This window comes from Melanotaenia boesemani, chromosome 9 (assembly GCF_017639745.1).
Source record: "Melanotaenia boesemani isolate fMelBoe1 chromosome 9, fMelBoe1.pri, whole genome shotgun sequence".
Classification (NCBI taxonomy): domain Eukaryota; kingdom Metazoa; phylum Chordata; class Actinopteri; order Atheriniformes; family Melanotaeniidae; genus Melanotaenia; species Melanotaenia boesemani.
In genome coordinates, this window is record NC_055690.1 from 2,675,386 (window position 1) to 2,690,008 (window position 14,623).

At 43.6% G+C, this 14,623-nt stretch overlaps 1 protein-coding gene across 1 annotated transcript in view; it reads right to left on the reverse strand.

Moving 5' to 3' along the window:
• The window catches only part of ulk2 (unc-51 like autophagy activating kinase 2), a 48,219-nt gene that overhangs the window by 21,509 nt on the left and 12,087 nt on the right, over positions 1 to 14,623 (reverse strand). Inside the window, exons 4-7 of the mRNA XM_041994248.1 lie at positions 7,342 to 7,374; positions 4,186 to 4,222; positions 2,286 to 2,459; positions 1,810 to 1,883 (exon numbers count right to left, since the gene is read on the reverse strand). Coding sequence (XP_041850182.1) covers positions 1,810 to 1,883; positions 2,286 to 2,459; positions 4,186 to 4,222; positions 7,342 to 7,374 — 318 coding nt within the window. The remainder of the gene's footprint in view (positions 1 to 1,809; positions 1,884 to 2,285; positions 2,460 to 4,185; positions 4,223 to 7,341; positions 7,375 to 14,623) is intronic.

Sequence of the window (14,623 nt, forward strand, 5' to 3'; positions counted from 1 at the left end):
GTTCATGAGAAGAAAGGCCCAACCACCTTCATTGCTCAGTGTAAGGCAGAAGCTACCGCGGAGGACACCGCAACGTTTTCAGCGTCAACGTGTCACACAAGAAATGCTTCTTCATCAGTGAGGGAAACAACGGTCAGACAGCAATGGATGGAGTTTGTTTCCGGGAGCCAGCCACAGAGTTGCACCAACGTTTGTATTTGTGACCCACTTCACCGAAGACTGCTGGATGAATAAAGGCCGGTACAACGAGGGATTTGCGACCAGGCTTTAAGCTGAAAGGAGGGTCTGTTCCAACATTCAAGGACCGTGTTTCAGCCAGAAGCTGTAAGTAAAACCAAATAAGTCTGTTTTGTTTGATAGTGTGTGAGCAACGGTCAAACTAAAGGAATTAACCCACACTTACTTTACCTGATCACTACCTGCAGGTTAACACACCTGTAATGATGACCAGGAAGTTAGCGCTCAGCGCTGTAGATGGAAATGCTACAAACTAGCAACCAGGCTAAAAACTCCCACTTGATTAGCCACGGGAAACGACAGATGTGCATGGAGTAGCTAGAAATACAGCCAACTATAGTGTGATGCTGAAACTGTTAGCAAGTAGCATCATTAGCTTATCTATTTCTCGGCAGCAGACGTTTTCACCTCTGTTGGCACATGTACGCCTGTAAACAGGGACATGCACAAATATACGAAGGACAGTAAACCTTGCTGCAGGTTACCGAGTCGCTGCAGGTTTCTGAGTTGCTACTGGTTACTGAGTTGCTGCATCGCTGCAGGTTGCCGAGTCACTGCGGATGTCTGCAGGTTGCCGAGTTGTTCACTCTCATTTTCGGGGTCCGATTCGGGCTCGAACGTGTACGGCTGTATGTTTTGTGTTGACATTGTTTACTGAGTATTTATATTACTTTGGCTTGTTTGAGTACTGCCTGGTGTCCATCCATCCATCCATTTTCTTCCGCTTATCCGGAGTCGGGTCACGGGGGCAGCTGCCTAAGCAGGGAAACCCAGACTTCCCTCTCCCCTGCTACATTCACCAGCTCATCCGAAGGGATCCCGAGGGGTTCCCAGGCCAGCCGAGAGATGTAGTCCATCCAGCGTGTCCTGGGTCTTCCCCGGGGCCTCCTTCCCATGGGACGTGCCCGGAACACCTCACCAGGGAGGCGTCCAGGAGGCATCTGAGCCACCTCATCAGGCTCCTCTCGATGTGGAGGAGCAGCGACTCTACTCTGAGCCCCTCCCGGATCACCGAGCTTCTCACCCTATCTCTAAAGGAGAGCCCGGCCACCCTGCGGAGGAAACTCATTTCGGCCGCTTGTATTCGAGATCTTGTTCTTTCGGTCATTACCCACAGCTCATGACCATAGGTCACTGCCTGGTGTTTCTATGAAAAAAATAGGGCGCACTCCAAACAACTACTCCCCAGCAGTTGGCCAATAAGAGGCAGCCCGCATCAGGGGGAGGCGGGGCTTAGGCCAGAAGAGTCTCATTCTGTTTATTTCGGCAGAGGCCGATCTGAGGGCCTACGGAGAGAATCGATATAAAATAAACAAAGGGGTTTGTGAAAAACGCTGGATTAATTCCTGCCCTTGTGGACTCACATTAAAATAAATGAGCCTGAAATGAGCATAATAGAGCCACTTGAAAGGGTGGCATCAACTATAGACTGTCACCGCTGCTGCCGTACCAGATCTCACAGCTGTTTGTGTGTCATAGTGCCATAAAATTTGGGAATTCATGCTCAATACTCCAACATTTGCTCATTTTTCTGTCTCGGCTACCGCTGGAACATGACTAAAACACACTGACCATGTACATCGGGGACCCACACAGCGTGGCGGCCATCATGTTGCTCTGGAGGTATCTCGCGAAGCCGAAGTCAGCTGCAGGACAGAACAAACAAACAATCATCGTAGTTGGAGCCTGAGGATTATCAGGGAGATAAACACTGGGAACAAGAACTCGTGATAAAACCCTCCCAGAAATTTACCAATTCCAATATTACAGCCGTCAAACAAGGTGTTTCTGAATAAAGAGATTTTCTTTATACGTTGTTTTCCTGCTCCTTCTTCTTGGTTTCTTCCTGATTCATTTTACTCCATAAGTCCCATTACTTTGACCTCTGGATTTAAAAGTAGGACCAACTACAATCTAAATAACAAAATTGAAAAGTTTTGCTTATACATATTCATTTTTATCCTTCCCTCTTCCATCTGCTGGGCGTATGATGTGTAAGCTGAATAATAATTTTGTTCTACAATGACAAACACTTTCCCTTTTCTTACCAATTTTGATGCGGATGCCACTGATGTTGGACTTCTTGCGGCCCACGTACGACAGCAGGATGTTCTGTGGTTTGAGGTCGCGGTGGATGATTCCTTTGCTGTTCAGAACGCGCATGGCTGCAGCGATCTGCTGGAGGAAAACCCTCAGCGTGTCCTCTCTTAATGTCCCTTTAGCTAAAGCAAGACACAAAAGATGCTAATCACACAAGAATTGCCACTATTTGAGAACAGGAGTCGGGTTTCTTTGATGAGGGTTTTATTTAGGTGCTTTAGTTAGTTTATGAAGCATGAACATGACTGCTTTGTTTGATCCACACTCACATGATGTAAAACACCCAGAAGGTTCTTATTAGCCTCGGCTGATTAGAGCTAATAGTTAGCTTATTACTGTAATAATCCTGAGGTAAAGGATGTAAACTGAGGTAATGAAGGTCCCAGTGAAACAAGTCTAATCCGATCAGCATTAATCTGGGAGGGGCCGGCCCTCTTTGCCTTTCACAGTGGACCAATTTCTGACCCAGAAAACTTGTGTAAGTCCTGCAATCATTTACCAGAGAGGTTGTCTTATATAAGGAACTGTGCTGTGATATGTCCACTATGATCCTAACACCCCCCGCCCCATCCTCCACCTGATGACAACATCTGACCGTGACTGCACACTGTAACTGCAGACATGCGGGACAGTACATCCTGCAACAGTCCAGAGATAAGGAAGCAGCTCCAACAACATAATCAGTGTTTTTATGGGACATGTGATTATCTAAGAGACGGACTGGCAAACGGCCGCTTATCTTGAACTGGTTTCAACCCAGACTGTGCTGGGTAGAAGATTCAAACTGGATTAAATTATTCACATCCAAACAAATACTTCTGATCTGAGACCCATACTCTGGAGTTTTCATCTTAGTTGTGTGACGTGACGCTAGCAGATTAAAGTAGTTTTAGAGGAAGAGTAGACGTCAGCTTCAGCCTAAAGAGCACATTGTAAACTCATTTTCTTTCATGTTGATGGTTAAAAAAAACAATAATAATAAAACAATAATAAAAAAAACTGTCAAGTGTGATGTAAATCTGGAGATATAATTGTGTAAATTAAGGATTAACTGTATCCTGGAGTGTAAAAGTGGGACGATCAGGCTTTTACTTTCATATATTAACAAGTTTCCCCTTTTCATTACAGAAAAGAGCTGCTGAATCAGCTGATCCTACTCGCTGAATTTGTTCAATCTGGGTTTTTTATCTACAAGATGCTGCTGAGTTAATATGCTAGTAATTTAATTTATTATTATTTTTTTTATTATTATTATTTATCTAATATTATTCATTTTATTATTAACCATTATTAATTTAATATTTAATTGCAGTTTATTTTCTTCCAGTCTTTTTTTCCTGTATCTATTTTGTAAATAAGTTCTCATGTGAAGGCTTATAAAGGGAATTATTCTGCCTTGCCACTTTACACCCGACCTGTCGGGGTGAGACATGAAGTGACAGATAATATGAGGGTGTCTTTACGCCTGTAGTAAAGCTAAACTAGTGGCTGAAACCGGATATAAGAAACAAGCTCCTGCTCCTTGTTTTCTTCTTTAAGAGTATTTTCTCCACATAAAACATCATTTCAAACGTCCTTTATGAGTCATTTCATCTGAAGCGGACTCAGCGAGCAGAACGGTCGACTTCTTCACGAACTACGACAACAACAAACAGTGTGCTCGCTGGAATGATGCAGAGAAGGAACTCTCTGTACCAAATACAATGACTCACAAACATGCTTTTAACAGCCACGACACAGAAGCTGCACTCACATGACTGCTTTAATAAGTCTGTTATGATGAGCAATAATCTGTGTGTGTGTGTGCAGGTGTGTGTGTGGGGGGGGGCAGATAAGTGCTCTGCTTACCTTGTAAATAGTCGGCCAGATCACCTCCGTTGCAGTACTGCACAGGAAGAGAGAAACGTTCATATTTATGTCCAACAGTAACAAACAGAGGGATGTGTTGTGTGTGTGTGTGTGTGTTGTGTGTGTGTGGTGTGTGTGTGTGTTCTTGATAACGGCTGACACAGAGCTCCAAGTTCCCACAAACACAACAAGAACGCAGGAAGTGAACTTGTGTGTAGATACGGAAACACAGAGAAGCCATTTTCTGAGAGCCTCATGTTCAGATGGGTGATGATGATGATGATGATGATGCTGATGATGATGATGATGATGAACCACAGAACATCCAGAATGTAGTGTGAGTAGTAGGTTAGTAGGACTATGGATGCATCCTGATGTTTGCGTTGTGTGACTGCTCCATACCTGACATGTCTGACACAACCAGCATAAAGTTTTCCTTCACAGCAGCAAACTACCTCCACACGCTCGCTTTCAACTCTTAAAGCCGACGGGACCGCCACCGGTCCTGACTCAAAACGACTCCAGGACCGGTTTTCATCCCAGGGTACCGATCAGAGACCGGTCCTGACTTCAGAACGACTCCAGGACCGGTTTTAATCCCAGGGTACCGATCAGAGACCGGTCCTGACTTCAGAACGACTCCAGGACCGGTTTTCATCCCAGGGTACCGATCAGACACCGGTCCTGACTTCAGAACGACTCCAGGACCGGTTTTAATCCCAGGGTACCGATCAGAGACCGGTCCTGACTTCAGAACGACTCCAGGACCGGTTTTCATCCCAGGGTACCGATCAGAGACCGGTCCTGGTTTCAGAACGACTCCAGGACGGGGTTTCATCCCAGGGTACCGATCAGAGACCGGTCCTGATTTCAGAACGACTCCAGGACCGGTTTTCATCCCAGGGTACCGATCAGAGACCGGTCCTGATTTCAGAACGACTCCAGGACCGGTTTTAACCCCAGGGTACCGATCAGAGACCGGTCATGACTCAGAACGATTCCAGGACCGGTTTTAATCCCAGGGTACCGATCAGAGACCGGTCCTGACTTCAGAACGATTCCAGGACCGGTTTTCATCCCAGGGTACCGATCAGAGACCGGTCCTGTCTTCAGAACGACTCCAGGACCGGTTGTAACCCCAGGGTACCGATCAGAGACCGGTCCTGACTTCAGAATGATTCCAGGACCGGTTTTAACCCCAGGGTACCAATCAGAGACCGGTCCTGACTTCAGAACGATTCCAGGACCGGTTTTAATCCCAAGGTACCGATCAGAGACCGGTCGTGACTTCATAATGATTCTAGGACCGGTTTTAATCCCAAGGTACCGATCAGAGACCGGTCGTGACTTCATAATGATTCTAGGACCGGTTTTAATCCCAGGGTACCAATCAGAGACCGGTCCTGACTTCAGAACGACTCCAGGACCGGTTTTAATCCCAGGGTACCGATCAGAGACCGGTCCTGACCTGCAATTCCTTTTGCTTTCTATAACACTGTGTTATTAATTAAAAAACAACTTGATTTAACAATTTATTGAGGAATCAAACACCAGGATGAATTAATCATAAAGATATCTTGACTTTAATGAAGAGACTGTGTCTGAACTCCAAGTTAAACAACATCCACACGGTGCTGCTCGTGTTGCTTTGTTTTCTGTTCATGCCACTTGCAGTTCGAGTGGAAGCAACGGCAGAGGAAGAGTTTTCCCTCCAAAATAATGGATTAGGTCGTATTGATCACTGATGTGTTGTCCAGCTTCTTTATTCCCACTGTTCAGGATTATTTCTGTGTCAAACAGCAGCTGGAAGTCAAAGCTAGCTGGATGTTTTCCTGCTTTCTAAAGAAATGTTCAGAACCAGGCTGATAATGTAGTTTCCAGAAAGAAGCCTCCTCGGTCCAGGTAGAGGTCCTGGTAGAGGTCCAGGTAGAGGTCCTGGTAGAGGTCCAGGTAGAGGTCCTGGTAGAGGTCCAGGTAGAGGTCCAGGTAGAGGTCCTGGTAGAGGTCCAGGTAGAGGTCCAGGTAGAGGTCCTGGTAGAGGGCCTGGTAGAGGTCCAGGCAGAGGTCCAGGTAGAGGACCAGGTAGAGGTCCGGTAGAGGTCCGGTAGAGGTCCAGGTAGAGGACCAGGTAGAGGTCCTGGTAGAGGTCCAGGCAGAGGTCCAGGTAGAGGACCAGGTAGAGGTCCGGTAGAGGTCCGGTAGAGGTCCAGGTAGAGGACCAGGTAGAGGGCCTGGTAGAGGTCCAGGCAGAGGTCCAGGTAGAGGACCAGGTAGAGGTCCGGTAGAGGTCCGGTAGAGGTCCAGGTAGAGGACCAGGTAGAGGTCCTGGTAGAGGTCCAGGCAGAGGTCCAGGTAGAGGACCAGGTAGAGGTCCGGTAGAGGTCCAGGTAGAGGACCAGGTAGAGGTCCTGTAGCCTTTCCATGTTTTCTCTGAGAGAAATCCAGTTAATATGTAGGATTTATTTATTCTTCACACAGCAGAGGAGGTTTATGTTTACATCACTGTTTCTAGATTATTTTGTCATGTTGGCATCAAAAGATGGAAATAAGTCAAACTTAAAGACCTGTAAGGAGAGTTGATGTGGTTTTACACATTTATAGTGTTGGGAAATGAATGCTTAACAATCACACAATTGTGATTATTTCTCCAACAATAATCTAGAATCATGACACTCCTCGTCCTAAGCGTTATAGAGATGTTTTCCCCGGGCACCTTGCAGAATCTCTTACAAAATAACAACAAAGAGCTTCATTTACTCCACGCGTTGTAAAGAAAACTGATTTCCACAGCTTAATTTCAGCATCACATGCTCCTCCCCTGGTTCATCTCCAGCAAAAAATGTTCAGACCAGTTTTCCCTGAAAAATATGTGTTTTTTATCCTTTCCATGTTTTTATGTTGTTGTCTACTCTTGGACGGGTTTGTACTGGAAAAAAATTTGTTGCACCTGTTGCAATGACAATGAAGTTTTCATTCATTCATTATATGTGGAAATGACTCAAGTGAAGGAAAACCACAGATCTGCCACTGTTTACAGTTTACATCAAGTCAGGATCTCAAGCTCTTTAAATGGATGCAAAAACAAGTTTCCACCAACACATTAGAGAATATGAGTTATGAAACATGAAATATCCAGACACGTGTTTCCATACTTACTTCCATGACCAGGAAAACAGAGTTGGGAGTTTCCTGGAAGAGAGGAGACACAGAATCAGTCAGGGAAGTCATTTATCCTGAAGCAGCGATCAGTTCCACCAGAGCCACGAAACACTTTTTATTTTTACTCATGTTTGGCTGTGGTTAATACAAAATGTTATCAGATTCCCAGATTACAGAAAACTATTTCAATATTGCCATATAGAAGGTGTTTGGAGAGATCAGGATGTATTAACCCTTAAAACTTCAGGCCATTTGTGCCATTTCTGGTCTAACTGGTTTTGGTTTAAATGTAAACCAGTCTGTAGCAGCTTTTAATCCCAGTATAAACCAGTCTGTAGCAGCTTTTAATCCCAGTATAAACCAGTCTGTAGCAGCTTTTAATCCCAGTATAAACCAGTCTGTAGCAGCTTTTAATCCCAGTATAAACCAGTCTGTAGCAGCTTTTAATCCCAGTACAAACCAGTCTGTAGCAGCTTTTAATCCCAGTATAAACCAGTGTGTAGCAGCTTTTAATCCCAGTATAAACCAGTCTGTAGCAGCTTTTAATCCCAGTATAAATCAGTCTGTAGCAGCTTTTAATCCCAGTATAAACCAGTCTGTAGCAGCTTTTAATCCCAGTATAAACCAGTCTGTAGCAGCTTTTAATCCCAGTATAAACCAGTCCGTAGCAGCTTTTAATCCCAGTATAAACCAGTCCGTAACAGCTTTTAATTCCAGTATAAACCAGTCCGTAGCAGCTTTTAATCCCAGTATAAACCAGTCTGTAACAGCTTTTAATGCCAGTATAAACCAGTCTGTAGCAGCTTTTAATCCCAGTATAAACCAGTCTGTAGCAGCTTTTAATCCCAGTATAAACCAGTCTGTAGCAGCTTTTAATCCCAGTATAAACCAGTCTGTAACAGCTTTTAATGCCAGTATAAACCAGTCTGTAGCAGCTTTTAATCCCAGTATAAACCAGTCTGTAGCAGCTTCTAATCCCAGTATAAACCAGTCCGTAGCAGCTTTTAATCCCAGTATAAACCAGTCCGTAGCAGCTTTTAATCCCAGTATAAACCAGTCCGTAGCAGCTTTTAATGCCAGTATAAACCAGTGTGTAGCAGCTTTTAATCCCAGTATAAACCAGTCTGTAACAGCTTTTAATCCCAGTATAAACCAGTCCGTAACAGCTTTTAATCCCAGTATAAACCAGTGTGTAGCAGCTTTTAATCCCAGTATAAACCAGTGTGTAGCAGCTTTTAATGCCAGTAAAAACCAGTCTGTAGCAGCTTTTAATGCCAGTAAAAACAAGTCTGTAGCAGCTTCTAATCCCAGTAAAAACCAGTCTGTAGCAGCTTTTAATCCCAGTATAAACCAGTCCGTAACAGCATTTAATCCCAGTATAAACCAGTCTGTAACAGCTATTAATCCCAGTATAAACCAGTCCGTAACAGCTTTTAATCCCAGTATAAACCAGTCTGTAACAGCTTTTAATCCCAGTATAAACCAGTCTGTAGAGCTTTTAATCCCAGTATAAACCAGTGTGTAACAGCTTTTAATCCCAGTATAAACCAGTGTGTAGCAGCTTTTAATCCCAGTATAAACCAGTGTGTAGGCATTCCCAGGCCAGCCGAGAGATGAAGTCCGTCCAGTGTGTCCTGGGTCTTCCTGGCTACTATTTACCTGCTATCCTCACTAAACCAACTCCAGCTCAGCTGCTTTGTGGCGCCACCGTGCATCAGAAACGTCTTCTTGGCTTTATTCCAGCCATAGAGGAGCATTATTTTTCTTCTTTTCACACACACACAGAACTTTCTGCTCACTGGTTGATCTTTGGCTGCTCCTGATTGGACGTTACCGTCAATCTAAGCTCTCTGATTGGTGGAAAGTTTGACAGGAAGTGGCTTCATCATTATGTCCAGGTCTAAATAGAGGTCTCTTAGCAACATAGTAGTGATGGTGATGTTTTTATGATGAAATGTGGTAAATAATGCTGTTATCATGTATCACTGTGGATTTACCAGATAGAGTCTCTGAATAAAACTACATTTAGTGGCTGGATTGTAAAAATCCTGGACGGGATAGAACAGAAAGCGCTTGGAGGAGCCAGAGATATAGCTGAGTTTTAAGGATTAAAGAAATATGTTGATGGTTGCTGAATTAACTTCACTGAGATGAGAAAACCTCCTGAACGGGATAGAAATCCACTTAAATCACTTGGATAACTTTCCCTTGGATCTTGGCTTGCTGGGGCCTGTGTCCTGTGACTACAGGGGGGGCCTGGCTGGGGCCTTCCTTTGCTACCCTCTGGGTGGGTCCAGGGAGTGGAGCGGTGGCTTGAGTTGCTGCTGATGACCCGGGGCTCTGGGCCGCCCTAGTCTGCCTCTAGCCTCTGTAGAGGCATGGTCGCATTTGCAGGATCACGCTCATCCCTGATCACTCCTCATTCTCTGCATGCTGACAGTCACTGAGGTGTCCAGTAGGTTTTTATCAAGCGGCAACCTCCGGCAGTGAAATGTGAAGCCTATGCTGAAGTGCAAAAAATTGCAGTTCCCCCCTCATCCACTAGGGGCTGGACCCAAAACAGAGCAAATCCCCATAGACTCCCATGTTAAAAAGACCAACTTCACAGCAGAAATAAACATGTTTAAAGCCTGGTACAAAAATCCATTTTAGGATTAATAGGTCAAGTTTACCTTCATGAAAACTGTGAGGGGGGTGAATTTTTTTCTAACTCATCCGTTTGGATGTTATTTAATCTTGAAATTTGGCATAATTCGGGGCATGTCCTTTCTGATAGGTATCCAATAACCACAGCAAGAAGGGAGAATGCAGCACAACTGGTTTTTAGCCGGCTAACAGTGCGCCTTACCTTTAGCACGCCTACCTTCATTAGCTGATTAGCTCATGTTAGATTCGAGTTAGCTCAGTTAGCTCTTAGCTACAGGCAGCTCGGAGTTTGATAGATGTCAATCATCCACGTTCACAGCCCCCCCCCCAGCTCTGGGAGCTACGGCATGCGTGACGTTGCCAATATGGCGTTGGTTGGAACCACCCCACGAGCTTCACTTTAGCTCTTCAGAAACCTACGGGTGACATCACGGAGGCTCTGTCCATCTTTTATAAACAGTCTATGGTTTATACAATAGGGATAATTTTGTTAAGGTTTTTTCCCCCTTTCTTTTTTTAATGTGTGTCTTTCTGGTTCTTTGGTTGTTGTGATACATGTTGTTGTTGTTGTCTTGGGTTTTTTTAGGAACTCCTGATGATTGTCTGCTTAGTTTACCTGTAAAAGCTGCTGGAAATTCTCTGGTGTGTTTTTGTACAGGTGTAGCAGCTGGTTGTCTGGTGTTGGGTTAGATTGAAGTTCATTGCTTCTATCTTTGTCTCCTCTTTCTTTTTTCTACTTTCCTTTTTACTTTTGTTCATTACTCTCCTTTTTCTTCTGTCACCTCCAGTCAGGTCCAGAAAGAATACATAAATTGTATAATTCAAAATAAATAAAAACATAAATAAAGAAATAATCAGATTATCAAGAGAAGACTCATACCCATAAAGCTCCTCTTGGCAAAGCCCATTTGTTCAGTACAACACAGCAGTCAGACCATCATTCTGCCACCACCATGCTGGACAGGACAAGGTTAAAAAAAAAAAAAAAAAACTCCAAACCACTTCTGACTGTTCTAACTCTATACGTGTGCTCAGGGAGGGTGTTTGGGGGGAGATTACATAATGATGTTTATTCTGCAGCATAATCTGGAAGGGTGGGTGGGAAGGGGGGAGGGAAGGTAATCATCATAAAACTGGATGAACCAAAGCATCACCGTCACGTCAGAGATGAATGAATGATGGCCGACCACCATCACACTCTTACAAAATCACGAGCTTGAGCGTCTGCAAACTAACGTCAGAGACAACGAGGTCAGCAAATAACAGGGGGTGAGGTTACTTCTCAGAGAAGCTTTCCATTTAATTCAGTGTTTGTCACTTCCAGTCGTCGGTGCTCCATAAATTTTAAGAGGCAGGTGTTGACAGACACACACAGGGCAGCCTTTGTTTGTGAGCATCTAAAGGCAAGTTAGGAAAGAGACGCTGCCTGGACTGTGTTTTTCTGGCTTCAGTGAGACATCTAATGATCTCTGGACATCGGTGGCTCGCTGCCTTTTGAGGGCAGGGATCCAAAACAATCCTCTTCAGCATAAAATATTCCAAAACAACTTAGATATAAATAGCTCCTGTTTCATCACAACATGGTCACAGCCATGTAACGATTAGAGGTTTCACAAGATCTGCAATCTGAGGGCTGAAGGGAAGGGCTGGAAGCATGTTGTTATGCTAGGATCTTTAAACTGAAGACAAAAAATAGAAAAACACACATAAAAACATGTTGGACTGTCAGGAGTCTCTGCATGTGTCTGGTTGGCTGCCCAGTTATTGCGTCACACTCTGACTACAGGATTGGTGGGTTATGTAACAATATGGGGGATGGGAAACAGCTAAACTGCAGAGAGTGGAGATGATGGATGTATGCACTGGTATGCACACGCGACTGTACCGGGGAAGGAGCAGATTAGTGTGCAGAGAGTCTATGCATCTGTGTCACGCAAGCATAATCCGGGGTATTCTAAGCAACGGCAGGACACAATGGTGACTGTGTCAGAAGAAGAAAAAAGGTCAGGATTACAGCTAGCGTGGCTGACTCATGGATAAACCATTTGATAATCGCTAATTTACTTTTAATATAAGTTTAAAAACACATATGATGAGAAGCATAACCAAAGCCTGGAGTTGTTTCCTTCAGATCATGTGAGTGTCTTTGCACAAGCGTGTGGGGATCCAGCATGTCAGGCATGAAGCACATGATGTGGCTCAGTAACAGCGTCTCCTCTGAACACAGTTAAACGTCTGGAAAGCAAAGCTCTGTAAAGGAATGCACAGATGCACGTTTTCTAGGAAAGTCCACTGAGCTGAATGTTTTTCATTTTCTTTTTAGACCTCCTCTCATCAGTCTTCTAGACTCTGTGAGCCTTTGTAGAGACTGGCTCACTGAGCAAAACAAACAAACCTCCAACTGCCTTCACAGATGTGTAAGCTGAATCCTGTGATTATGTCATATACCTGAGGTGTCAAATGTACGGCCGGAGGCCAAAACTGGGCAGGAAGATGAATTTCATGAATTTAAAAATGACATAGAAGATATTAACTTTAATATTTTAATAAAAGTAACTGTGATTCCTAACGTGTCTACGTGAGGTTTCATGTTTTATGTAAATGTAAAACATTTGCAGTTATGATGTTTTTTTACTGGTCTGAGGACCAGATTGCGCTGTATGTGAAACCTGAACTAAAAGGAGATATACACCGCTGTTATACGCTGTAGATGTTGGGGTTGGGGCAGGACGATAATTAATCTATAGACGTGTGGTGCAATAGAAAGAAAAGGGTCAATTAAAAGTTCAATAGAAAAACAGTTTCCCTTCATTTTTCGTTATAGCCTATCAAGTAGCTTAATTCTACAATATTACTTCCTCCCAACCAATCACAACACAGATCCAGGTATGCTCAATCATCAAGCCCCGCCCCTCTCAAACAAACAGAGTCGCAGCAAGGAGAGGCGGAGGGTGACGCTAGGCTGAAGGGTGAGTTGATTTATGCCTCCGGCTTGTCCAGTCCTACCAGTCTCCGAGCTACGTGAAACTTGCAGCGTGTTATTCCCACCAAAAGAAGCTCTTCTATTTATTTATTTTCATCAAAAGACTTATTTAAATGTAAATGTTTATTTATTAGATTTTCTGGTCTTTGTTTACGTTCACTCAGGTCTCTTAGGTTGATTTTTCTTTTTAAAAAACGTCCATCGAGGAACAACCGGAGTTTTTCTCTCACTGCGATGTTACGTTGATAAAGCCGTTCACATGACGGCTGAATCTGACATCATCGTTTTCATTTCTAAGTTATATTACGACTTAAAATGGATTCACTATTCTTTTTAGGATTTGTTATCGTAACCATGTTTTCTGAGATCTGAACTTTAAGAAAATACGCAGCGACTGAATAAAACTGTTTAATCAGGACATTTAACAAGTTTTTTTTCTGTCCAGAGTTTTTTTCACCACGTTTCAGTCATTTATGGAAAGTTTGTCAGCGATGAAGTTTGAAATTTCAACGAGACTTCACAGCAAGCTGTCATATGATCTTTATTTAGTCTTTCTCATGTGTCATGTTGACACAGTAATGGGTTCGTTACCTTTTCCAGAGTTCATGAATAAATAATTCAGCAGTACTGATTTTAAGGTTGTTGATATTTATAATGAGGTTATTAAGACTGTGTGTTGTTAAGCAACACCAACAATAATAATAATAGTAATAATAATAATAATAATTAATATAAAAATAGATTAGTTACTGGGATATTGGCCAGCAGGTCCTGTGCTGTCGAGTGTCCCATGAGACCTCGGGTACCTTGAATGAACCTGTCCCTCATCCCAGAAACAAACGTGGACTCCAACTTCTTGGTTTTCATCATCGTATTCAAACTCTGGTCAAACATCAGGACGAAGGCTCCGTTGTTCAGTGGAGAGATTATTTCGGTGTTAATATGAAGTGCTAGGCCAGACTGGGCTATGTCCTCCGTCGTTGGTCGTCGCTGTACGACGTGTTTGGTAACGTGTTTAATGTCCTGCGGCTCTCAGGGTCGGGGTGCAGGTCTCAGGTCGGAGTTCGACTTCAGTCGATGTTGCTGCTGAACTTGTCACACGGCCAGATGGTGTCTGTCAGGTACATATACCCGACGGCCCAGACAAACACAGAGGGAGGTCGCTGTTTCGCTTTTAGGGCTGTGATTTGCTTCACAGGTTGCTCATGTGACTCCAAAACCTCGATCCTCGTCGTTCTCAGTTTGATGTTCTACACCGAGCTTTGAACGGGTTCTCCACCGGTGTCAACCAGGCCGAGAATGACCCTTTGTCATTATATTAATTATAGTAATAATTATATAAATATTTCATTACTTTTACATTTTCCCAGTTTACTCACCGAATCCACTAAATTCTCAGGTCACTCATTTTCTCATTTTTAAAAATGTTTTTTATTAATTAATCTAGTTTTTGCTAGTGTTAGGAATATTATGCTTGATTAGTTGTTGTTAGAGGAGACTCTGTTCTGTGATTTAAAGACGGGGTCATCACGTTTATAAAAAGGTCAGTCGTCACCTTTTCTGAGACTCATATGGACTTGAAGATTTCCTCTTTCTTAGCAGCGATCAACTGTCAGTAAACATGCGAAAGATCTTCAATACACAGCTCAT